The 14,691-nt window shown below is 44.6% G+C and overlaps 1 protein-coding gene and 1 pseudogene across 1 annotated transcript; one reads left to right on the top strand and one right to left on the bottom strand.

Annotated features, from left to right (window-relative positions):
- The first annotated feature begins 367 nt into the window (after positions 1-367).
- On the top strand, positions 368-1,776 carry LOC125519346 (putative methyltransferase PMT26; annotated as a pseudogene).
- Positions 1,777-5,426: 3,650 nt separating this feature from the next.
- LOC147961509 (uncharacterized) lies at positions 5,427-6,065 on the bottom strand. Its single transcript, XM_087533832.1, has one exon. It carries the CDS (start codon positions 6,063-6,065, stop codon positions 5,427-5,429), a length of 639 nt encoding a protein of 212 aa, XP_087389958.1.
- Between the last annotated feature and the right edge of the window lie 8,626 nt (positions 6,066-14,691).

Here is a 14,691-nt window from a genome sequence, read left to right as displayed (position 1 = left end):
TTTTCATTACACAATACTTATGGTACGTATATATTTTTGTTAGATATAATAGTCCGAGTATGTGTATATTTATATGAGGTATAATACGTCAACATAATATTTGGAAAGGGATTATTGCTAGGAAATCAACATAATATTTTTTTGAAAAGCAATTATTGACAGCAGTGCATGCAAATAAAAAATGGAAAGCTAATGTTTCATTGATTGCACGCCATGCACTAATAAAAATGACTTGCCATAAACGGCCTAGGTGCCCATGCACCTAGGTGCCCCAAACATTTTACCTATATATATATATATATACTCTGATCTCGTTCACAAATGGTGATGTCGTCAGGAATCCAAAGCTGGGAGCTGGCACGTGCCGATGACGACCGGCGACGACATTGAGAGGCCGCGGCAGTGGGTCTGCGCCACCAGGAAAACTTCGGAGAGACCATCTTGTCCAGCGCCCCAAGCTCACGCCACTAGAAAAACTCCGGAGAGACTGTCTTCTCCGCCGCCCCAGGCTCGCGCCAGTAGCAAAACTTCGGAGAGATCGTCTTCTTCACACTAAGTGAGGTTAAGTGAGATTGGTTGGTAGCCTTTGGTAGATCTCATGTTCGTGCCATGGGGCGCGTGAGCATACCATAAATTGCCAGCAGACCGCGTCCGTCCGTGGTTCACGGTGGCCGGCGGAATGGCTATATAGGGTGGAAACACCACCTTACTGGCAAAAAAGCTTTGTTGCTGGAGTGTATGGAAAGCCTTCCCCTGAGGATTTTCATGCGGACAGCGAGCACTGGAAGTGGGCGATATGCAATTCGTATATGGAAGGCCTGGGTATTAATTGGTCTACGGAGGGTAAGACCACATCACATCATTGATCATTTTTGAGCAATGCTACACATACGTAGACTTACGTTGAGTTTTACATAAATCTTCACTTGGCAAATTCTGATTGGCAGTACAGGGGATGAGGGACCCACCCACCAAGAAATCAGAGAGACGGGGGGGAGAGAATGTAGTGAAGGAAAGTTACGTAAGGCTTTGTAATTTGGTTCGTAGGTGTAATATTATTTTAGTATCGAAAAGAATGGAAATGGTGCCATCAATGTTATCAAAGTTTAGATCAAGAGTTCTTCTCAAGTCGTGTAGCAGAAAATTGTTTCACATTGCAGCACAGCACATTAATCCTGGGACACGCTTCCTGTAGTAGGTTTGGATCAGCTTTTGGGAAACATGAAGGTGTGGGTCACGAATGTAGTTCCCATCGATTCGCCCAGTCTCACTCCCAACCATATACCAGTGCAGGCGGCTTGGGCTCTACCACGACTGGTGCGAGTCGTTTAGCACCTACCCGAGAGAGAAGCTACGATCTCGTGCACGCGAACCATCTCTTCTATAAGATTAAGAAGAGGTAAGGCCTTTTTTTTGGGAATGAAGAAGAGGTAAGGTCTTGACAGCAGACCACTGTCAATGATCAAATGTTGTTTAACCTGCTGAATATATTCATGGAAAAAATGTTGTCCGTTGTGGTTGCGGATAGAACACGAGTTGGACTTAGACTCGGGTGCTGGATGTTGTCGTTGTAGGTGTAAACTGCTGGCTGTGATTGTGGAGGTGGGCCGGGTAGTGAGGCCAGAAGGGAGGCTGATTGTCAGGGACGATACGGAGACGATACCCGAGGTGGAGACGATCGTCAAGTTGCTGCACTGGGAGGTCTGGTTGTCATGCTCCCAGGACAAGGAAGGCCTCCTGTTTCTGCAGAAGACCATGTCCATGTGGATCCAATAAATCTGCTGTGCGTGCTCAGCTCGGGATTAATAAGAGACGGGTTTACATCGTCCTCGGAGGAGCCAACTTCAAAACCCACATTCATGCACAGCACGGGTGCACTTGCTCTTCAAAATCCACATTCATTTGCCACCCTACATATAACGTAATCATTCATTTGAAATGACTTGACTTACTGATTAAACAAGATAGTACAACGGATTGAAGATAGTAGAATGGACTGGACAAAAAACATTGAGCAATAGCTGATAAAAACAGAGTAGTTTCAAGTTCTTCAAAGTTTATTTCAAAATTTAAGGCACGTTATCTACGGATGCACAAATAAGTTACAACAAATATAAGTAATTGCCTCTCTCCGCTCTTTGCATCTTCACGTCCTCTCCAACCTCCGACAAAGTAGATGTCGAGGACAAGGTAGGTCATACAAGCTTCCATTCAACGCCACCTCAAAATGATTCTTTGGTAGGCCAAAACTCACTTGTACAAGACAAAAAAAGGATTCAGCAGGTGTAGGTGTAGCCACTGGTAAAATCTTAGGCGAGACAAACACTCGGCGTGGCCATCATGGAGATCTTAGGCGAGACAAAATTTTCCAGGTGCAAGTCGCAAGGAACAGCATGGCCCAAAAGGTTGCTCGCGATCTTCAGGTGGTGTGTGCATTTTCCTGTGAGTGGATCGTAGACTTGCAGTGTTGAAGTCGTCGTTGTGTACAAGTTTATGCTACTGTACACATAGAGAAGCAACTTTCGACCATCACGCATCACCGTCAAAGGCATCACCAAATCACATGGTGAAGCCATTGGTATGGTGTACGCCTTGATCCAGGTGCCTTTTGCGGGGTCATTTAAGAGCCATATGAGCCATATGTTGATTGAGCTCTCTTGAACGATGCATAGAGTGTCATTAAGCTTGACCATACATATTGTTTGTGTCTTCCCCTATAGTTGGTCGCCAGATGTCATCGGGGCCTTGATCGACGGCCTCCATTCCCCACTTTCAAGATCAAGTCGGAGTATATGGTGATAGTCCTCGTCCACGTGCGAATGGCAAAGGAAGTGCATGACACCATTGATCGTGATCGTGGTTATAGATGGTACAGACTAGTTCTGAAGGAGACTGCATCTGCCTCCACTTGGCGCCATCTTCTTTTTTTTTAAAAAGGGGGGCTCCCCGGCCTCTGCATCAGAGTGATGCATACGACCATCTTATTAACCAAATAACAAAAAGTGTCAACAAGGTTCAAAAGTCTCCAACTGAAAAAAAGAAAAAGGCAGCTCACACAGAGCCTAAAAGGCTAGATACACAAACTAGCCAGGAAAAGACGCCACAACCGGCTGGTTAAAAATAGATAGGTAAACCAATTGTCTATCCTATTACATGACCGTCATCCAATCCGGTTGAAGATATCCCGAGCTACCATCTCCCAACGGATAGATCCAGTAACTAAATGCTCCCTGGCCTCCATCGGAGTGAGTAGCGACCACGAACGGATCACTGTTGTAGCTCGAAAAATAACCTACAAAAAATGAATCCGTGATGTTCTGTTAAAAACCAAATCATTTCTGCAATTCCAGATAGTCCACAACAAAGCGCAAACTCCAACCCGAATATGTCTTGCTAAGTCGGGCTCAACCCCATTAAGCCATGTCCCAAATAATGCGTTGACAGAAGTCGGTGGAGTAATATTAAAAGCAATATGGGCCGTCTGCCAAAGAACTTTGGCCAATGGGCAATCAAAGAATAGATGCTTAATCGTCTCATCCCGATCACAGAAACTACACCTAGTAGGTCCTGTCCAATTACGCTTTATCAAGTTGTCCTTTGTTAAAATAACTTGTTTATGAACGAACCACATAAACACTTTAATTTTTAAAGGAACTTTGACAGCCCAGACATACTTGGAAGTTGGAATGGAGTTCGAATTAATAACATCAATATACATTGATTTAACTGTAAATACTCCAAATCTAGTCAACTTCCAGCGTAATTCATCGGGTTGGTGAGAAAGTTGAACCTCCACCAGTCTCCTAACTAGATGGAGCCATTCTTCCCAACGATTGCCTGCTAGCGACCGTCTAAACTGAATATTAAGGGGGATAGATTGAAATACTGTTGCCACGAACACCTCACGTCGTTGAGCAATCCGATATAAAGACGGATATTGAATGGCTAAAGGTGAGTCGCCAAGCCAAGTATCCTCCCAGAAACGTGTCCTTGCACCGTTTCCAATAACAAACCTCGTCCTATTGAACATTGATTGTTTGACTTTCATTAGTCCTTTCCAGAAAGGCGAATCAGTCGGCCTGACTGTGACCTGGGACAATGTTTTAGTCTGGAGGTACTTGCTGCGTACGATCTGCGCCCACATGGCCTCAGTCCCGGAAGAAAGCTTCCACAACCACTTACTAAGAAGGCATTGTTCTTAACTTCAAGATTTTCAATACCAAGACCCCCTTGGTCTTTCGGTCGACAGATGATGTCCCATTTAGCAAGCCGGTATTTTCTTTTAAGTTCATCACCCTGCCAAAAGAAGCGCGACCGATAGAAGTCCAGTCTTTTCCTAACACCAACTAGGACCTCAAAGAACGATAAGAGGAACATAGGCATACTCGTGAGCACCGAATTAATCAAGATCAAACGGCCTCCGTATGACATGAGCTTACCCTTCCAGCAGCTCAGTTTCTTCTCAAATCGATCCTCGATGCACTTCCATTCTCTATTTGTCAGCCTACGATGGTGTATCGGAATGCCAAGGTATGAGAAAGGTAAACTCCCCAACTCGCACCCAAACAATTGCCTATAAGACTCCTGTTCGTCTTTGGCTCTACCAAAGCAGAACAACTCGCTCTTATGAAAGTTAATCTTTAACCCGGTCAATTGTTCAAAAAGGCATAACACCAGCTTCATATTTCTCGCCTTGGCCAAATCATGCTCCATAAAGATGATTGTATCATCAGCGTATTGAAGGATGGATACACCTCCATCAACAAGATGAGGTACCAAACCACCCACTTGACCATTCTCCTAGCCCTTCCTATCAAAATTGCTAACATATCCACCACAATGTTAAACAGGATAGGGGACATCGGATCTCCTTGTCTGAGGCCTTTATGTGTCTGGAAGTAATGACCTATATCGTCATTCACTTTAATTCCCACACTCCCTTTTTGCGTAAAGGATTCGACCTGTCGGCGCCAGGCTTCATCAAAACCTTTCATACTCAATGTCTGTTGGAGGAATGGCCACTTGACCTTATCGTATGCTTTTTCGAAATCCACCTTAAAAATTACTCCATCTAATTTTTTGGAGTGGATTTCATGGAGTGTTTCATGAAGAACAACCACCCCTTCAAGGATGTTCCTGTCCGGCATGAAAGCAGTTTGGGATTGTTGCACCATAGAATGCGCAATCTGTGTGAGCCTATTGGTCCCGACCTTGGTGAAGATTTTGAAACTAACATTGAGGAGGCAGATCGGCCTGAACTGCTCAATTCTCACAGCATCCGTTTTCTTAGGGAGCAATGTGATAGTTCCAAAATTCAAGTGAAATAATTGAAGCTGTCCAGAGAATAGATCATGAAACATAGGTAGTAAATCCCCCTTAATAATGTGTCAGCACTTTTTATAGAACTCGACCGGGAACCCATCCAGTCAGGGAGCCTTATTGTTTTTCATTTGTGCAATAGCATCAAACACCTCCTTCTCTGAGAACGGGGCAACCAGGATATCATTATCGGCATCAGACAATTGAGGCACATCCTCAGTCCTGGACTCATCGAGGGACACACAATTATCCTCCGGATGTCCAAATAACTGTCTATAATAATCGGTAATATAGGTTTTGAGATTATCCTGACCTAAAATAGTACCCTCATCCTGTTCAAGTTGAAAGATCTGCTTCTTTCTGTGCTTACCATTAGCAATGAGGTGAAAGAATTGAGTATTCGCATCCCCTTGGATCACTTTGCGGACCTTAGCTCGCAAAGCCCATTTCAATTCTTCTTCGCGGAGAAGTTCTTTCAACCTCTTCTCCGCCTCATTTTTAACCTGGAGCTCAGGAGGCAGCAAAATCGCGGATTCGGCTTTTATGTCCAGGGCCTGTACAAGAGAAAGGAGCCTATCCTTCTCGATCTTATACACCCCACTGAGGTGCTTAGCCCAACCCCGTAAGAAACTTCTCAAATGCCTAATTTTATTCTGCCAACGCTCGACCGCCGTCCTACCTCCTACACCCTTAGCCCATTCCCTGGCTATGAGGTCCAAGAACCCCTCGCGTTCGAACCAGGCCATCTCGAATGAGAAGGTGTTTTTGTTTCCCATATGGTTCGGCTCCCCTGAGTCGACGAACAATGGTGTGTGATCGGAAATTCCCCGCGTGAGAGCTTGCACCGTAACAAGAGGGAACTTCTGTTCCCACTCCACGCTCGCGATAACTCGATCAAGCTTTTCATATGTCGGGTTTGGCAGAGCATTAGCCCAGGTAAACTTTCTACCAGAAAGCTCTATCTCCCTCAGACCCAAGCTTTCAATAATGGTATTGAACATAAACGACCACCTGCCGTCAAAGTTATCATTATTTTTCTCCTCTCTCCTCCTAATAATATTGAAATCACCCCCGACCAAAATCGGAAGCTGCTCGGACCCACAGATTCAAACAAGGTCCGCCAGAAACTCCGGTTTAAGCTCAGGCTGTGCGGCACCATAAACCGCCACCAAAGCCCAGTTGAACCCATCAACTTTAGACCTAACTCGAAACTTTACCGCGAAGTCGCCCATTACTACACTCTGGACTTCAAGGGAATCGCATCTCACACCCAGTAAGATACCTCCCGATCTTCCTCGTGGAGGGAGGCAATGCCAATCGAAATCAATACCACCCGCAAGATAGGATAGAAACTGCGGCGCAAAATTATCTCTACCGGTTTCCGATAGAGCAATAAAATCTAAGCGATGTTCCATAGAAGCCTCAGCAAGAAACCTTCTTTTAGCCAAGTCTTTCAGACCTCTGCTATTCCAAAAGATTCCTTTCATATTTCGTCATGGAATTTTTTAGTAGTCCGAATCCTAGCACTCCTACGAACTGCAGAATCGGGATAAATCTTCCGTTTCCACTTACGCTTTGGCTTAGTGGGCTCTGTCGCCCGGTCCTTATAACCGGGCTCAACGGAACTAACAGCTGCAACATCTAGGGGCACATCATCGTCCTCAGACTCATGATTAGAAGATGCTAGATCCGCACACAGATTATCTAGCACACTAACCCCTAACGCATCAATCTCCTCATCATTCATGGGTTTAACCGCTGCAAGATTACGAATAGTCTCTAAGGCACGCTCCGCCTCCAAATCTAACATATCATTCACCGAATTGGAGATCTCACTATCAGTAACACCTAGTGTAACTCCTAATTGGTTTGCATTATTAATAATCTCCTCATGAGAAAAATGCAATAAATAATTAGATATGTTGACGGACATACCAGAAGATATCGCAGCATCGTGAAGCTTGGCTGCCCTCATAGCGCACCGCTGCTGCATATCATCCACCTCCGGAAGCTCCTGAACGCGAGCACTCATCCGTCTCCCCGTCGAGACCGGGTCCGGGATCCCGCCAAAGGCCACAACCTCCTCTCTAGTAAACAGAGGAGGCGGCTGCGGGCTCCCACACCCCTCGAACAAGTGCCCCACGGGAAGGACAAGAGACGGGACAGCTGGGGCCACCTGCCCTCTCCCTCCTCCTGCCCCATCCCTCGGCGCCGAGTGGCGCGCTGGCGTCGTCGGCGAGACGGTCCTCCTGACCGCCGCAGAAGAAGGAGGAGTCAGGGCCACCTGCCCCGAACTGTTGGAAATATGCCCTAGAGGCAATAATAAATTAGTTATTATTATATTTCCTTGTTCATGATAATCGTTTATTATCCATGCTATAATTGTATTGATAGGAAACTCAGATACATGTGTGGATACATAGACAACACCATGTCCCTAGTAAGCCTCTAGTTGACTAGCTTGTTGATCAATAGATGGTTACGGTTTCCTGACCATGGACATTGGATGTCATTGATAACGGGATCACATCATTAGGAGAATGATGTGATGGACAAGACCCAATCCTAAGCATAGCACTAGATCGTGTAGTTCGTATGCTAAAGCTTTTCTAATGTCAAGTATCATTTCATTAGACCATGAGATTGTGCAACTCCCGGATACCGTAGGAGTGCTTTGGGTGTGCCAAACGTCACAACGTAACTGGGTGGCTATAAAGGTACATTACAGGTATCTCCGAAAGTGTCTGTTGGGTTGGCACGAATCGAGACTGGGATTTGTCACTCCGTGTAAACGGAGAGGTATCTCTGGGCCCACTCGGTAGGACATCATCATAATGTGCACAATGTGATCAAGGAGCTGATCACGGGATGATGTGTTACGAAATGAGTAAAGAGACTTGCCAGTAACGAGATTGAACAAGGTATCGGGATACCGACGATCGAATCTCGGGCAAGTATCGTACCGCTAGACAAAGGGAATTGTATACGAGATTGATTAAGTCCTTGACATCGTGGTTCATCTGATGAGATCATCGTGGAATATGTGGGAGCCAACATGGGTATCCAGATCCCGCTGTTGGTTATTGACCGGAGAGTCATCTCGGTCATGTCTGCATGTCTCCCGAACCCGTAGGGTCTACACACTTAAGGTTCGGTGACGCTAGGGTTATAGAGATATTAGTATGCGGTAACCCGAAAGTTGTTTGGAGTCCCGGATGAGATCCCGGACGTCACGAGGAGTTCCAGAATGGTCCAGAGGTAAAGAATTATATATAGGAAGTGCTATTTCGGCCATCGGGACAAGTTTCGGGGTCACCGGTATTGTATCGGGACCACCGGAAGGGTCCCGGGGGTCCACCGGGTGGGGCCACCTGCCCCGGGGGCCACATGGGCTGTAGGGGGTGCGCCTTGGCCTATATGGGCCAAGGGAACCAGCCCCTAGAGGCCCATGCGCCAAAGGGACAAGAGGAGGGAAGAGTCCTAAAGGGGGAAGGCACCTCCGAGGTGCCTTGGGGAGGATGGACTCCTCCCCCCCCCCTTGGCCGCACCCTTCCTTGGAGGAAGGGGCAAGGCTGCGCCCTCCCCCTCTCCCTTGGCCCTATATATAGTGGGGGGAAGAGAGGGCAACCAGACCTAAGCCCTGGCGCCTCCCTCTCCCTCCCTTGACACATCTCCCTCCTCCCGCAGCGCTTGGCGAAGCCCTGTTGGAATCCCGCTACTTCCACCACCACGTCGTCGTGTTGTTGGATATCCATCAACCTCTCCTCCCCCCTTGCTGGATCAAGAAGGAGGAGACGTCGCTGCTCCGTACGTGTGTTGAACGCGGAGGTGCCGTCCGTTCGGCGCTAGGATCATCGGTGATTTGGATCACGACGAGTACGACTCCATCAACCCCGTTCTCTTGAATGCTTCCACGCGCGATCTACAAGGGTATGTAGATCCACTCCTCCCTCGTTGCTAGATGACTCCATAGATTGATCTTGGTGATGCGTAGAAAATTTTGAATTTCTGCTACGTTCCCCAACAGTGGCATCATGAGCTGGGTCTATGCGTAGTTTCTATGCACGAGTAGAACACAAAGTAGTTGTGGGCGTTGATTTTGTTCAATATGCTTGCCGTTACTAGTCTTATCTTGATTCGGCGGCATCGTGGGATGAAGCGGCCCGGACCGACCTTACACGTACTCTTACGTGAGACTGGTTCCACCGACTGACATGCACTAGTTGCATAAGGTGGCTAGCGGGTGTCTGTCTCTCCCACTTTAGTCGGATCGGATTCGATGAAAAGGGTCCTTATGAAGGGTAAATAGCAATTGGCATATCACGTTGTGGTTTTTGCGTAGGTAAGAAACGTTCTTGCTAGAAACCCATAGCAGCCACGTAAAACATGCAAACAACAATTAGAGGACGTCTAACTTGTTTTTGCAGGGTATGCTATGTGATGTGATATGGCCAAAAGGATGTGATGAATGATATATGTGATGTATGAGATTGATCATGTTCTTGTAATAGGAATCACGACTTTCATGTCGATGAGTATGACAACCGGCAGGAGCCATAGGAGTTGTCTTAATTTATTTATGACCTGCGTGTCAACATAAACGTCATGTAATTACTTTACTTTATTGCTAACCGTTAGCTATAGTAGTAGAAGTAATAGTTGACGAGACAACTTCATGAAGACACGATGATGGAGATCATGGTGTCATGCCGGTGACGATGATGATCATGGAGCCCCGAAGATGGAGATCAAAAGGAGCAATATGATATTGGCCATATCATGTCACTATTTGATTGCAAGTGATGTTTATCATGTTTATGCATCTTATTTGCTTAGAACGACGGTAGTAAATAAGATGATCCCTCATTACAATTTCAAGAATGTGTTCTCCCCTAACTGTGCACCGTTGCTAAAGTTCGTCGTTTCGAAGCACCACGTGATGATCGGGTGTGATAGATCCTTACGTTCACATACAACGGGTGTAAGACAGTTTTACACATGCAAAACACTTAGGGTTAACTTGACGAGCCTAGCATGTGCATAGACATGGCCTCGGAACACAGAAGACCGAAAGGTCGAGCATGAGTCGTATGGTAGATACGATCAACATGAAGATGTTCACCGATGTTGACTAGTCCATCTCACGTGATGATCGGACACGGCCTAGTTGACTCGGATCATGTAATCACTTAGATGACTAGAGGGATGTCTATCTGAGTGGGAGTTCATAAGATGAACTTAATTATCCTGAACATAGTCAAAAGGTCTTCGCAAATTATGTCGTAGCTCGCGCTTCAGTTCTACTGTTTAGATATGTTCCTAGAGAATTTTTAGTTGAAAGTTGATAGTAGCAATTATGCGGACTAGGTCCGTAAACCGAGGATTGTCCTCATTGCTTCACAGAAGGCTTATGTCCTTAATGCACCGCTCAGTGTGCTGAACCTCGAACGTCTCTGTGGATGTTGCGAACATCTGACATACACATTTTGATAACTACATGATAGTTCAGTGCGTAATGCTAAATGGTTTAGAATTGAGGCACCGAAGACGTTTTGAAATGTTGCGAAACATATGAGATGTTTCGAGGGCTGAAATTGGGATTTCAGGCTCATGCCCACGTCAAGAGGTATAAGACCTCTGACGATTTTCTTAGCCTGCAAACTAAGGGAGAAAAGCTCAATTGTTGAGCTTGTGCTCAGATTGTCTGAGTACAACAATCATTTGAATCAAGTGGGAGTTGATCTTCCAGATAAGATAGTGATGTTTCTCCAAAGTCATTACCACCAAGCTGCTAGAGCTTCGTGATGAACTATAATATATCAGGGACATATATGATGATCCTTGAGATATTCGCGATGTTTGACACCACGAAAGTAGAAATCAAGAAGGAGCATCAATTGTTGATGGTTGGTGAAACCACTAGTTTCAAGAAGGGCAAGGGAACAAAGGGATACTTCATGAAACGGCAATTCAGCTGCTGCTCTAGTGAAGAAACCCAAGGTTGAACCCAAACCCGAGACTGAGTGCTTCTGTAATAAGGGGAACAGCCACTGGAGCAGAATTACCCTAGATACTTGGTAGATAAGCGATAGAAGTATATTGGATATACATTGTGTACTTTACTAGTACTCCTAGTAGCACCAGGGTATTAGATACCGGTTCGGTTGCTAAGTGTTAGTAACTCGAAATAAAAGCTACGGAATAAATGGAGACTAGCTAAAGGTGAGCTCACGATATGTGTTGGAAGTGTTTCCAATGTTGATATGATCAAGCATCGCACGCTCCCTCTACCATCGAGATTGGTGTTTGCATTGAGCATAGACATGATTGGATTATGTCTATCGCGATACGGTTATTCATTTAAGGAGAATAATGGTTACTCTGTTTATTTGAATAATACCTTCAATGGTCTTGCACCTAAAATGAATGGTTCATTGAATCTCGATCATAGTGATACACATGTTCATGCCAAAAGATATAAGATAGTAATGATAGTACCACCTACTTGTGGCACTGCCACTTAAGTCATATCGGTATAAAACGCATGAAGAAGCTCCATGTTGATGGATCTTTGGGCTCACTCGTTTTTGAAAGGATTGAGACATGCGAACCATGTTTGTTGGTAGATATGCATGAAAGAAACTCTATACGGATGGATCGTTTGGACTCACTTGATTTTGAATCACTTGAGACATACAAATCATACCACATGGGCAAGATGACTGAAATCCTCGGTTTCAGTAAAATGGAACTAGAAAGCAACTTGTTGGAAGAAATACATTTTGATGTGTGCAGTCCAATGAGTGCTGAGGCGTGTAGTGGATATCATTATGTTCTTACTTCACAGATGATTTGAGTAGATGTTGAGTACATTTACTTGATAAATCACGAGTCTGAATTATTGAAAGGTTCAAGTAATTTCAGGGTGAAGTTGAAAGATCGTCGTGACAAGAGGATAGAAGATCTATGATATGATCATGGAGATGAATATCTGAATTACGAGTTTGGCACAGAATTAAGACATTGTGGAAATTGTTTCACAACTAATACAGCCTGGAACACCATAGTGTGATGGTGTGTCCGAACATCATAACTGCACCCTATTGGATATGATGCATACCATGATGTTTCTTATTGAATTACCACGATAGTTTATGGGTTAGGCATTAGAGACAACCACGTTCACTTTAAATAGGGCACCACGTAATTCCGATGAGATGACACCGTATGAACTATGGTTTAGAGAAACCTAAGCTGTCATTTGTTAAAAGTTTGGGGCTGCGACGCTTATGTGAAAAGTTTCAGACTGATAAGCTCGAACCCAAAGCGGATAAATACATCTTCATAGGACACCCAAAACAGTTGGGTATACCTCCTGTCTCAGATCCGAAAGCAATAAAGGATTGTTTCTAGAATCGGGTCCTTTCTCGAGAAAAAGTTTCTCTCAAAGGAATTGAGTGGGAGGATGGTAGAGACTTGATGAGGTTATTGAACCGTCACTTCAACTAGTGTATAGCAGGGCACAAAGAGTTGTTCCTGTGGCACCTACACCAATTGAAGTGGAAGTTTATGATATTGATCATGAGACTTCGGATCAAGTCACTCCCAAACCTCGTAGGATGACAAGGATGCGTACTACTTCTGAGTGGTACGTAATCCTGTCTTGGAAGTCATGTTGCTAGACAACAATGAACCTACAAGCTATGGAGAAGCGATGGTGGGCCCGGATTCCGATAAATGGCTCGAGGCCATAAAATCCGAGAGAGGATCCATGTATGGAAACAAAGTGTAGACTTTGGCAGAACAGCTCGATGGTCGTAAGGCTGTTGAGTGCAGATGGATTTTAAAAGGAAGACGGACAATGATGGTAAGTATCACCATTAAGAAAGCTCGACTTGTCGTTAAGAAGTTTCCGACAAGTTCAAGGAGTTGACTACGGTGAGACTTTCTCACTCGTAGAGATGCTAAGAGTCTGTTGGAATTATATTAGCAATTACTGCATTATTTATGAAATCTTGTAGATAGGATGTCAAAACATTGTTACCTCGACGATTTTCTTGAGGAAAGGTTGTATGTGATACAACCGGAAGGTTTTGTCAATCCTGAAAGATGCTAATAAGTATGCAAAGCTCCAGCAATCCTTCTAAGGACTGGAGTAAGCATCTCGGAGTTGGAATGTATGCTTTGATGAGATGATCAAAGATTTTGGGTGTATACAAAGTTTATGAGAAACTTGTATTTCCAAGGAAGTGAGTGGGAGCACTATAGAATTTCTGATGAGTATATGTTGTTGACATATTGATGATCAGAAATGACGTAGAATTTCTGGAAAGCATATAGGGTTATTTGAAAAGTGTTTTTCAATGGAAAGCCTGGATTAAGCTACTTGAACATTGAGCATCGAGATCTATAAGGATAGATCAAAACGCTTAATGGTACTTTCAAATGAGCACATTCCTTGACATGATCCTGAAGGTGTTCAAGATGGATCAGTCAAAGAAGGAGTTCTTGCCTGAGTTGTAAGGTATGAAGTTAAGACTTAAAAGTTCGACCACGGCAGAATAGAGAGAAATGACGAAGGTCGTCCCCTATGCTTAAGACATAGGCTCTACAGTATGCTATGCTGTGTACCGCACCTGAAGTGTGCCTTGCCATGAGTCAGTCAAGGGGTACAAGAGTGATCCAAGAATGGATCACAGTACAGCGGTCAAAGTTATCCTTAGTAACTAGTGGACTAAGGAATTTTCTCGATTATGGAGGTGGTAAAAGAGTTCGTCGTAAAGGGTTACGCCGATGCAAGCTTAACACCTATCCGGGTAGCTCTGAGTAGAGATGCCGGATACGTATAAAGGAGCAACAATTTAGAATAGCTCCAAGTAGAACAGTTATTTGGAATAGCTCCAAATAGAACGTGGTAGCTACATCTAGGAGATGACATAGAGATTTGTAAAGCACACACGGATCTGAAAGGTTCAGACCCGTTGACTAAAACCTCTCTCACAAGCAACATGATCAAACCCAGAACTCATTGAGTGTTAATCACATAGTGATGTGAACTAGATTATTGACTCTAGTAAACTCTTTGGATGTTGGTTGCATGGCGATATGACCTGTGAGTGTTAATCACATGGCGATGTGAACTAGATTATTGACTCTAGTGCAAGTGGGAGACTGTTGGAAATATGCCCTAGAGGCAATAATAAATTAGTTATTATTATATTTCCTTGTTCATGATAATCGTTTATTATCCATGCTATAATTGTATTGATAGGAAACTCAGATACATGTGTGGATACATAGACAACACCATGTCCCTAGTAAGCCTCTAGTTGACTAGCTTGTTGATCAATAGATGGTTACGGTTTCCTGACC

The sequence above is a fragment of the Triticum urartu genome, chromosome 7A (genome assembly GCF_056163025.1).
Source record: "Triticum urartu cultivar PI428250 chromosome 7A, HENAU_Tu73, whole genome shotgun sequence".
Taxonomy (NCBI): Eukaryota; Viridiplantae; Streptophyta; class Magnoliopsida; order Poales; family Poaceae; genus Triticum; species Triticum urartu.
The sequence above is the reverse complement of the archived record's forward strand: the minus strand, read 5'-3'. Positions and strand labels throughout refer to the sequence as shown.